Genomic DNA, 11,797 nt, shown 5'->3' on the forward strand with positions numbered 1-11,797 from the left:
CCGGGTTCAAGCGATTCTCCTGCCTCAGCCTCCCAAGTAGCTGAGACTATAGGCATGCATCACGATGCCCAGCTAATTTTTGTATTTTTAGTAGAGACAGGGTTTTACCATGTTGGCCAGGATAAGATGTCATCTCTTTAAAATAAAAAATAAATAAAAAGGTCAGGCACGGTGGCTCATGCCTGTAATCCCAGCACTTTGGGAGGCCAAAGTGGGCAGATCGTTCCAGGCCAGGAGTTTGAGACCATACTGGCCAGCATGGTGAAACCCCGTCTCTACTAAAAATACAAAAATTAGTGGGGCAAGATGGCACATGCCTGTGATCCCAGCTTCTTGGGAGGCTGAGACAGGAGAATCGCTTGAACCTGGGAGGCGGAGGTTGCAATGAGCTGAGATCACGCCACCACACTCCAGCCTGGGTGACAGAGTGAGACTCTGTCTAAAAAAAAAAAAAAAAAAATCCCAACCATATTCACCTCTCCCCTCTTCCCTTTTCCACTTTGTCTCTTCTCCCCCGACCTACCTGAGCCACCCTCCTTGATTGCCATTTCTTCCACCATCAGCTCTGGACACATGTCCACCCTTATGCAGGACAAGTGTTCTTTCCCTAGGTCCCACAGAGTCCCCTCCCTCCCGCTCAGCCTCCCTGGGTCCAGCCTCACAGGGCATCTACCCCAGAGAGTTGATACTCTGCGGACCCCTGACCTGCCTCTGTCCTCAATCACAGGCACGCTGAAGACCTCATCGTAACACCGTTTGCTCAGGTGAGACCTCTTCCCAAATGGTTAAGGAAAGAAGGAGATCCAACGCTCCGCCACACTTGGGGACAGGGCCCAGCCCCACCGCCCCTCTAGGGAGACCCCCTCCCAAATGGTTAAGGAGAGAAGGAGCTCCAATGCTCTGCCACACTTGGGGACAGGGCCCAGCCCCGCTGCCTCTCTGGGGGGACCCCAGTCCTCACTGTCGCTCCCCATCCCAGGTGCTGGCCAGCCTCCGGAGCGTCCGTAGCAACTTCTCACTCCTGACCAATGTGCCCGTTCCCACTAACAAGTAAGTGAAGGCTGGGCTGCAACAGCTGTGATCATAAGGTGAAGCATACCCAGGTTCTGCTCTCAGTGCTGCTGTGTGACCTCGGGTAGGCAGGTGACCTCTCTGAACCTCTGTTCAGACAACAGCTCCCAGAGAGCCAGAGAGCCATTGCAGCTCAGGCACCTAAGACACAAAGGTGTTTTTGTTGTTGTTGTTTTTTGTTTGTTTGTTTGTTTTGAGATCAAATCTCACTCTGTCACCCAGGCTGGAGTGCAGTGGCGTGATCTCGGCTCACTGCAACCTCTGCCTCCCGGGTTCAAGTGATTCTCCTGCCTCAGCCTCCCGGGTAGCTGGGATTACAGGCATGCGCCACCACACCGGGCTAATTTTTGTATTTTTAGTAGACATGGGGTTTTACCACGTTGGCCAGGCTGGTCTCAAACTCCTGGCCTCAGGTGATCCACCTGCCTCAGCCTCCCAAAGTGCTAGGATTACAGGTGTGAGCCACCGCGCCCAGCCCAGAGGTTTTTATAAATAAAGATTTAGGGGTCTGGATGCATGGTGGTGAGGCCACAGCCACAGTCCCCAGGCCCACCCTGGGCCTTGATACCAAGTTGCTGGGCAAATGGCATTTCGTGGTGCTTCTGTTGCCCCTCTGTAAAGTGATGATCACAGCCAAGCGTGCTGGCTCATGCCCATAATCCCAGCACTTTGGGAGGTCAAGGCAGGAGGATCACTTGAATTCAGGAGTTCAAGACCAGCCTGGGGGAAACAAAATAAGACCCTGTTTCTACAAACAAACAAACAAACAAAAAAATTAGCCCAGCATGGTGGCATGTGCCTGTGGTTCCCACCTACACAGGAGGCTAAGGCAGGAGGATCATTTTGAGCCCAGGAGATTGAGGCTGCAGTGAGCCGTATTCCCACTACTGTACTCCTGCCTCAGTGACCGAACAAGACCCTGGTTCAAAAAATAAATAGATAGAGTGGGGATTGCAATGCCTCCTTTAGATAACTGCTGTGAGGAGAGATGATGTCTAGAAAGTGCTAGAATATTACTCTGCACGTAGTAAGGGCAGAATACATTGGAGTGGATCTTCATTGTTTTAGGGCAAGAGATGTGGCTGAGAGCTGCCAGTCCTTCTAGGGGTGGGAGATAGAGACATCCTTAGGGGCTTGGAGCATCTGTGGGGAGTTAGTCAAGAGAGCAGAGATCTTGGAAACCCAGGACCTGATCTTAAAGCAGATCAGCCACGTAGTCTTGAAGAAGCTGTTTCACCTCCTTGAGCCTCAGTTTCCACATCTATACAATGGATTTTTCTGGGGCTCATTGAGGCTGCAGGCAGAGTACATGGCAGCGTCCCTAGGACACAGCGAACATTCAGACAAATGAAAATTGGCACTGTTCATGGAAAGCGGGAGGCAGGGACCTGGTGGGGGGACCCAGGCTGACGTTGGAGCCCCATTTTTTTTTTGCAGGCGGTCCCCACTGGGCGGCCCCACCCCTGTCTGCAAGGCCACGCTGTCAGGTAGCTAAGCCCAGAGGGGTGGGAAGGGGCCCCTCTTGCTGCCCCAGTGGGGGTCCCTCAGCCCCTTCCCCATCCAGCAGTCCACTCACCTGGTGAACCCCTTCACCGCGGGCTGGGGCCTCTGGGCTTCTGCCTACAAACCTTCTCAGTCACTACCCTGGCTGCCCCTTCCTTAGAAGAAACGTGTCAGCAGTTGGCCCGGGAGACGCTGGAAGAGCTGGACTGGTGTCTGGAGCAGCTGGAGACCATGCAAACTTACCGCTCTGTCAGCGAGATGGCCTCGCACAAGGTGTGCAGGTGGTGGGCAGAACCCCTGGGCGGGGCTGGTGGGGGCGGGGCCAGTGGGTAGAGCCAACCACTGGATGCGAGCAGTGGGCGTGGCCTGCGGATGGAGCCAGCCACTAGGTTGTGCCTGTGGGAGGAGATATTACTGGGTGTGGCTGATTAGGGCAGAGCCAATCCCTGGGCGGGGTCTGGTGGAGATGGGCCCTATGGGTGGAGCCAACCACTAGGTTGGGCCTGTAGGCGAGGCCTACTATTGGGCGTGGCTCATGAGGGTGGGGCCAATCTCTGGGTAGGGCCTATGGTATGGGGTCAGTCCCTGGGTGGGGCCAATCCCTGGACGGCAGCTTCAAGGCTTGAAGCTCCTGTCGATTCTGACTTTCCCCAGGGCTGGAAGAGCCTGGTGTGTGTTGTGGGGTGGGGTGTGTCCGTCTGGTTGTGCATATATCAATAGGTGACCGTTTCCGTTGGGGGGTTTATGCTTTTATGGTCTGCAGAGGTGTATCTGTGGCTGTAGGTCTGTGTAGCTGCTGGTCTATTGGCTACGCATTTGCAGTGCTCGTGTGTTGGCAATAGATTCTGAAGAGTGGCACGCCAGTGTGTACCTGTGGAGGGTGTATAGGTGTGCACGGGTGATTATGCAGAGCTATAGGTGTGTGGGGCTCTGCCAGAGGGGTGCGCATGTCTGCAGGAGACAGTTGGACCAGATGGGAAACTGAATGTGTGGCTCTATGTGTTTGTGAATGTGTGTGTGTTTGCAGGGCTGCAGGGGTGACTGCAAGGCTCCCATGTACAGTTGTGCAAACCGTGCACTGCACAACTCCAACGGACACCATTCAGGAAGCGGGCAGTATGTGTGAATGATGCTTCCTGGAGTTGGAGAGAGTGGTAGCAGCCCTTGTGGGCGGGTGTCTATCAAGAAATGATCTGTAGGTGTGAGTGTCTTTGTTGGGGGGTGCTTACAGCAGTGGGTGGAGGCTTGTATGGGAACATACCAGTCCGAGGGCGATTGTGTCCCTGAGGGTGGATCAAGCATCTGAAATGTAGCCGTGTCTCTGGATATGGGTCTGAGGGTGTTTCTGCAATGGTGTGCGTGTGTGTGTGTGTGTGTGTGTGTATTTCTGCATCTGTGAGTGTATTTCCTTATGGATTTGTTGGGGTATGTTTGTGTCCAAGGACAGTGGATATTTGCAATGGTTGGAAAGTGTGTCTGTGGGTGTGTTTAGTGTATGTCTGTAAGTGTGGCTGGCTGGGGAGGCCAAGGCAGACGGATCACTTGAGGTTGGGAGTTAGAGACATGGAGAAACCCCATCTCTTCTAAAAATACAGAATTAGCCGGGTGTGGTGGATGGTGCCTGTAATCCCAGCTACTGGGGAGGCTGAGACAGGAGAATCGCTTGAACCCAGAAGGCGGAGGTTGCAGTGAGCCAAGATCGTGCCATTGCACTCCAGCCTGGGCAACAAGAGTGAAACTCCATCTCAAAAAAAAAAAAAAAAAAAAAAATTGTGGCTGGCATCTCGGTGTCTGTCCCTAGGTGTGGGTCTGGATGTAGGTCTGGATGTGGGTCTGTGCCCTTGGATGGGGTGTGTCTGAAGGCATTTGCTATATGCTTAGCTGTGCACCTGTATATGTGTTGGATATCAGAGTTGTGACTGTCTCCGGGTTTGTGTGTGTGTGTGTGTGTGTGTGTGTGTGTGTTGTGCTATAAGTGTACAACAGAAAGCATTTGGGTATCTGTGTGTATTCAAGTGTCAAGTGCCTGGATGTGTGTGGGTGTCCCTGGAAGGTGTGTCTCAGGGTGTTTGTACGTTTGTGAGTGTAAAGTGGGTGTGTGTTTCTATCTCTGGGTGTGTCCATGGAGGGGACGGGTCCTGATGTGGACAGCCCACCTAAGTTCTGGCTGAGGCCCATGGTCTCTGATGCCCCTTTAACGCCCCCCCACCCCCAGCACCACCTGACATCCCATGCAGCCTGCCAGTGCTGCAGTGAGCACACACGCACACACACGGGTGCACACACAGAGCTCTGCAGCCTCCTCCTGGGACCCTTGCCCTGCCCCCCTCCCATGGGCACGGACCCCCCACCGCCTCCACCCACCGCCACAGGGGGGCCCATTGGGGCCCAGGGCTAGCGGACCATGTAACCAGCGCTGCCGCCGGGAGCGCGGAGGGGAAGGGAGCCCCCAGCCCTGCTGGGCCGGCCCAGGCCCCTCCGCGGCTCCCCCTTCCACTACCCACCTGCCCGGCACCCCCTCCCCGGTGGTTATTAACCCCGGGACTCCCCAAGCCCAGCCTCTGTGTGCAGCAGCCCCAGGCGGGCTAAGTCTCCAAGATGCCCTTGGTGGATTTCTTCTGCGAGACCTGCTCCAAGCCGTGGCTGGTGGGCTGGTGGGACCAGGTAGGAGAGTGCAGGGTAGTGGGTGGGTAGGCATCCCAGCGAGCTGGGCCCCTGGTGTGGGCTTGTGTGTGAAGCTGTGCACGTGTGTGGCCTGGAGATGAAGCCTTGTGACTGTCTCTGTGTGTGGCCCAGGGCTGGGCGTGGATGGCGGGCAGCTGGGGGTGTGTGACTCTCCCTGGGGGTGGACTGCAGGTCCCTCACTGGGTGTGACTGTGTCAGTGCCTGGATGTGTGTGTGTGTCTGCGATGGTGTGTGTCTGCCTGAGTGTAGGCTTGTTTGCCTGGGTCACAGTGTGGCCCTGTCTAAGATCATCTAGCTCTGACTGTGGTGTTGTGTGTTGGGCTGTGTGTCTGAGCCCAGAGCTGCCTGATATTTTGGGGACATGTGACCCCAAGTGTCAGCGACTGTCTTATTTTGCATGCCCTTTGATCTGTGTGTCTGGGTTGTGTGACGCTGTGTAGGACTGAGAGCCTGTGATTGTGTGTGTGGTTGTGTGATATTTTGTGGGTCCATCTTGTGTGGATGTGTGTGTCTCTGTACCCAGGGTCTCTGGGTGGCACTGGGAGGAGGGAGCTCCCTGTCCCAGCATGGGCCATGCAGGCTCACCCCTCCTGCCAAGTGTCCCTCCTGCTTCCCTGGACAGAGTCTGCTCCTGTTTTTGGGGTGCTGTGGCAGAGCTTGGGGGTGGGGAGCCAATGCCCTTTCTCCTCTGTGTACAATGTCACAGCAGAGGCCTGTGCAGAGTGGCATGGGGGGACCAGGAGGGGCCTCCAAGCCCGATTTTGGGTATACTCTGTTCATCCGTGCATCTATCCACCTCTCTGGGGTTGGGGGAGAGGGGGCTAGGATGGGAACCCCCCTCCCCCTCCCCTGGGTGATCAAACTGGGATTTCCTCAGCTCACCATTCTCCCCAGCCCCGGCCAAACCTTTTTGTCCCCCAGAGCTTGGTTACCACGTTCCCTTTTTCCAAACTGTTCTGGGGGCCAGGAGCCAGGACCCCCAGGATTGGGGTCCATGTCTGGGAAGACTTGGGTCGGGGGCAGCTCTGGGAAGGCAAGGGTTAAGGGGCCTCCGGCTTGCCCCCCTTTTCCCCAGCTCAGCAGCTGGTTGGAGGGGGAGTTGCTAAGGAGACTCCCATCGCCATGGCGACGGGATTCTCCTGCTTCCCCATTGGTTCCCTGTTAGGCAGGAGCCCCTCCCTTCCACAGGTGCCCCTGTGGCTCCTCCTTGGGGGAAATGGGGAGGGGAGCCCCTCTTTCCTCAGGCAGGGAGGGTTATGCTGATCATGATTCCCCAAACCTGGGGACCTCCATCCAGAGCTGGGAGAAGAGGAAGGGCTGACCCCACCCCCCAGCAGTCTTATAGGGCCTCTGTTGGCTGAGCAGAAAAATAGGAGGGACTCATGGGGTCTTTAGGCGTTCTTGGGAAGGACTGACACCCTCCCCACCACTGTGCTTCCCCCATCATTTCTTCCTTGTTGACTTCTTTACCTTAGTTCAAGAGGATGTTGAACCGTGAACTCACACACCTGTCAGAAATGAGCAGGTCGGGAAACCAGGTCTCAGAGTACATTTCCACAACATTCCTGGGTGAGTGAGGGGAAGTACATGGGATTGGAGGGGGGACACTTGGGGTAGAGAGGGGTCTGCCTCTGACCCTGGGTCCTGTTGGTCACATTTTCCTAGGGACTCGGACTCTCAACTCCCCAAAGGTCAAAGTCACCCTATCCAACAGCCCTCACATTCCTGATGCCTTCAAACTCTGTGAGACCCCCAACTTCTATAGAACCCAATATTTGAAATCATCCGTGAGCTGAAAACCCTTCTAAACTTTAAAAAGCCTCCAAGCGCCGGGCACGGTGGCTCAAGCCTGTTATCCTAACACTTTGGGAGGCTGAGGCGGGCGGATCACTTTACATCAGCAGTTTGAGACCCACCTGGCCAACATGGTGAAACCCCATCTCTACTAAAATACAAAAAATTAGCCAGGCATGGTGGCGGGGTGCCTGTAATCCCAGCAACTCAGGAGGCTCAGGCAGGAGAATCACTTGAACCCAGCGGGTGGAGGTTGCAGTGAGCCGAGATCACTCCATTGCACTCCAGCCTAGGCAACAAGAGTGAAATTCTGCCTCAAAAAAAAACAAAAACCAAAAACAAAACAAAACAAAAAAAACATTAGCTGGGCATGGTGGTGTGTGCCTGTAATCTCAGCTACTTGGGAGGCTGAGGCAAGAGAATCACTTGAACCCAGGAGGCAGAGGTTGCAGTGAGCCAAGATCATGCCACTGCATTCCAGCCTGGGCAGTAGGGTTGAGACTCCATCTCAAAACAAACAAACAAAAACCTCTTTGTTTTAGACACTCGCTTGAACCCAGGAGGCAGAGGTTGCAGTGAGCCGAGATCACGCCGCTGCTGCACTCCAGCCTGGGCGACAGAGTGAGACTCTGTCTCAAAAAATAAACCAAAAAAAGCCTCCTAGCTGGAAAGCCTCCCAAACTGAGTAGAACCCCAAATTCAATAGAATTTCCAAACTTGGATTGACTCCCTTCCAAACTCAAGAGAGATGCCCAAACTCAGTAGAGTTCTCAAACTTAAGGGAAGTTCTGTGCTTCCGAGTCCACAAAAGGCCCCCAAACTTTAGCAAACCTCTAAACTGAAAAACCCCCCAAATTCAGTAAGATCTCCAAACTTGGCATGACCCCCCCAATTCAGTAGACTCCCAAAATTTTAGAACCCTAATCTCTAGAAGATTATCAAGCTTAAGAACCTGTAAGAGGCAGGAAGAGGCAGCTCATGCCTGTAATCCCAGGACTTTGGGGGCCTGAGGCAAGAGGATCGCGTGAGCCCAGGAGTTCAAGACCAGCCTAGGCAACATAGTGAGAACCTGTCTCTGCAAAAAAATTAAAAACTAGGCCGGGCACAGTGGCTCACACCTGTAATCCCAGCACTTTGGAAGGCCAAGGTGGGCAGATACGAGGTCAGGAGTTCAAGAACAGCCTGACCAACATGGTAAAACACTGTCTCTACTAAAAATACAAAAATTAGCTGGGCGTGTTGGCGCATGCCTGTAATCTCAGCTACTCAGGAGGCCGAGGCAGGAGAATTGCTTGAACCTAGGAGGTGGAGGCTGCAGTGAGCTGAGATTGCGTCACTACACTCCACCCTGGGTGACAGAGTGAGACTACATCTAAAATAATAATAATAATAATAATAAAATAAAAAATTAGTCAGACATAGTGGTGTGTGCCTGTGGTCCCAGCTACTTGGGAGGCTGAGGCAGGAGGATCACTTGAGCCCAGGAGTTCGAGGCTGCAGTGATTGTGCCACTGCACTCCAGCCTGAGCGGCAGAGCTGAGATTCTGTCTCAAAAAAACAAACACCTGTAAGATTCCCAATTCAGTGGAACCCCAAATGCACCAGAATACCCCAGATTCACTGGAACCCTTAAGTTCATGGGTTCCTCAAAATGCTCAAGCTAAAGATGTCCCCCCAAACTCAAGATAATTTAATCCTCGCAGTTTATCACCACACCCCAAAGGCCCCCAAATTCAGGAACCGCCCAGACAAGCTCAAGAAAAGTGTTGGGGCTGGGCGCGGTGGCTCATGCCTATAATCCCAACATGTTGGGAGGCCAAGGCAGGCGGATCACTTGAGGTCAGGAGTTCAAGACCAGCCTGGCCACAATGATGAAACCGCATCTACTAAAAATATAAAAATTAGCCAGGCGTGGTAGTGGGCGCCTGTCATCCCAGCTACTCGGGAGGCTGAGGCAGGAGAATTGCTTGAACCTGGGAGGTGGAGGCTGCAGTGAGCCAGAGATTGTGCCACTGCACTCCAGCCTGGGCAACAGAGGTAGACTCTGTCTCAAGAAAAAAAGTGTTCGGAGTTTCCAGTGCTCCCATCAGTGATGGTGGGGTGTGTCTCTGAGTTCTGAGGATCCACCCAATGGGAGCATAGCATGCAAATGACCCGTATTAGGCCCTGTCATTGACTAGCTAGCTCCAGGTCACAATGGGTGACCTTGGGGAAGCTCTGGGAGCCCCTGAAAGCTCAGAAAAAGGGCTCCTGGGGCTGTCCCCTAGGCAGGCTGGTGCCAAGGTGGGTGGGGGGGGCAGGGACATGGAGCCAGAGACCACCCTTCCCTCTCTCTTCCCAGCGATGCCACCCCCTGCACCAGGACTCTTGGCCCCCATGCTAGGGTCTTCCCCACCCAAAAAGGTTCCCTGGGTTGTCGGGGTAGGCAGCGGCTCTCCCTGGCGTCCCCACCTCACTTCCTGACTTCCCATGCCACTCTCCATCCAAATCTGATGATCAGACTGGGGCCATCCCAGAGCCCTGGGCCCCTACTCTGGCCCACCACATCCCAGAAGATTTCCCACATCCCCTCTGGTTTCCTGACTCTGAGTAGCCAACGGCATCACAACTGGAAGGGTTCTGCCCTTTCGGGTGAGCCTTCCCCGTACGTGGTAGAGGGCTGAAGGATAAGGGACCTCCCTCCAGGGGTGGAGGGGGTGTTCACACTTGTTCCCGCTTCCCATCTTCTGCAGACAAACAGAATGAAGTGGAGATCCCGTCACCCACGATGAAGGAACGAGAAAAACCGCAAGCGCCGCGACCAAGACCCTCCCAGCCGCCGCCGCCCCCTGTACCACACTTACAGCCCATGTCCCAAATCACAGGGGTGAAAAAGTTGATGCATAGTAACAGCCTGAACAACTCTAACATTCCCCGATTTGGGGTGAAGACCGATCAAGAAGAGCTCCTGGCCCAAGTGGGTGGGGGCTCAGTAGGGGCAGGGCTGGAGGGGGTGGTCTCCTGGGACCCCGAGAAAGACTGGGCGTTGGGTTATGTCTTAGGCCAGGTTTCCTAGAAGCAGAGCCTAAGGTGAGGGTTTGAGCCCATCTTGAGGCAAGCATGCTGGCGCTTTGTACCTCTGTATCATTCATTGCCTGGGGGCCGTCCCCAGGGGTGGACGTATCACCTCTTCCACGTAGCTCCTGTTGGGACTAGTCAAAGTGGGCAGCTGTGAGTCTTAGCAGGCAACACTCCCAGCTGCAGGGGAATTGGCGTACGGACCAGTAACACTGATCCAGACTGCGCCCCCGTAGTGTCCCCAACGGTCCAGACCCGGATTTCACTCCTAGCTCTTCCAGGAGACAGTGGCAGTGGAAGTGATCCATCTTTGGTGGCTCACTCAGCCGAGGCTCATTGTAACCCTCTTTGAGCCACCTCCTCCAGTGAATCTTCCGTTCAGTCACCTGGCGTTTAGTTATTTATTTATATTTATTTATTTATTTTGAGATGGAGGCTTGCTGTGTCGCCCAGGCTGGAGTACAGTAGCATGATCTCGGCTCACAGCAACCTCCACCTCCCTGGGTTCAAGCAATTCTCCTGCCTCACCCTCCTGAGTAGCTGGGACTAAAGGCATGTGCCACCACACCTGGCGAATTTTTGTATTTTTAGTAGAAATGGGGTTTCACCATGTTGACCAGGCTGGTCTCAAACTCCTGGCCTCAAGTGATCCACCTGCCTTAGCCTCACAAAGCGCTGGGATTACAAGCTTGAGCCACTGCACCCGGCCAACTGGTGTTTATTAAGCAGCTACTATGTGCTGGCTGTTTTCTGGATTCTGGAGAGGCATAGAAAATAAGCCCTTCTTCCTTTCTCCTCTGGGGCTGGTGAACAGCTTAGCTAAGAGGCTGAGCTGTGCTGGGGGCCAGTCGTGCTGGGTTCCCATCCTAGCTTTGCCACTTATGAGCTGCATGATCTTGGAAAAGTCACATTGCTTCTCTGAGTCTTGGTGCCTTTACCTGCCAAATGAGATCAAGTACTTAGAGCAATACTTGGCAGATCATAAGTGCTCAAAAGACAGTGGCTGTGATTGCTTTCGTTATTTTGCAGCCCAGTAGGACGAGGGCAGTACATTCTGTGCTGTTGAACCTGTCACCCACTGGGTGAGCAATAATGGTGCTTCCTTCAGACCAAGGCTTCAAACTCCTAGGAAATATTCTCCAGGGCCCTGAGTCTTACAGGCTACTGACCTCTGGCCTCCATCTCCACCAGGAACTGGAGAACCTGAACAAGTGGGGCCTGAACATCTTTTGCGTGTCAGATTACGCCGGAGGCCGCTCGCTCACCTGCATCATGTACATGATATTCCAGGTGATGGGGACAGCTGGGAGTGGGCCCGGGTGAGGGGCTCAGAGTGGCACGCTGGGGGCCAGCAGAGGTCACCACCCTGCCCCTGCCTGCTCTCAGGAGCGGGACCTGCTGAAGAAATTCCGCATCCCTGTGGACACGATGGTGACATACATGCTGACGCTGGAGGATCACTACCACGCTGACGTAGCCTACCATAACAGCCTGCACGCTGCCGACGTACTGCAGTCCACCCACGTACTGCTGGCCACGCCTGCGCTAGATGTGAGTGACTGCCCTGTCTCCCCGTCCCCGTCTGTCTTTGTGACTGCCTCTTCAGGCTCCTGTGTGTCTCTCTGACCCTGGTACTCTGACCTCCATCTCTTTTTGACCCTGTTTCTCTCCTTTTTTTTTTTTTTTT

The 11,797-nt window shown here is 54.3% G+C and overlaps 1 protein-coding gene across 1 annotated transcript in view; it reads left to right on the plus strand.

The window, feature by feature from the left end:
* Positions 1–713: 713 nt before the first annotated feature.
* The window catches only part of LOC105549817 (cAMP-specific 3',5'-cyclic phosphodiesterase 4A-like), a 23,988-nt gene continuing 12,904 nt past the window's right edge, over positions 714–11,797 (plus strand). Inside the window, 8 exon segments of the mRNA XM_011994466.1 lie at positions 714–764; positions 980–1,050; positions 2,509–2,558; positions 2,735–2,847; positions 6,735–6,828; positions 9,786–10,009; positions 11,302–11,400; positions 11,497–11,665. Coding sequence (XP_011849856.1) covers positions 2,806–2,847; positions 6,735–6,828; positions 9,786–10,009; positions 11,302–11,400; positions 11,497–11,665 — 628 coding nt within the window. The 5' untranslated portion in view covers positions 714–764; positions 980–1,050; positions 2,509–2,558; positions 2,735–2,805.

The sequence above is a fragment of the Mandrillus leucophaeus genome, unplaced genomic scaffold (assembly GCF_000951045.1).
Source record: "Mandrillus leucophaeus isolate KB7577 unplaced genomic scaffold, Mleu.le_1.0 Scaffold112, whole genome shotgun sequence".
Lineage (NCBI taxonomy): Eukaryota > Metazoa > Chordata > Mammalia > Primates > Cercopithecidae > Mandrillus > Mandrillus leucophaeus.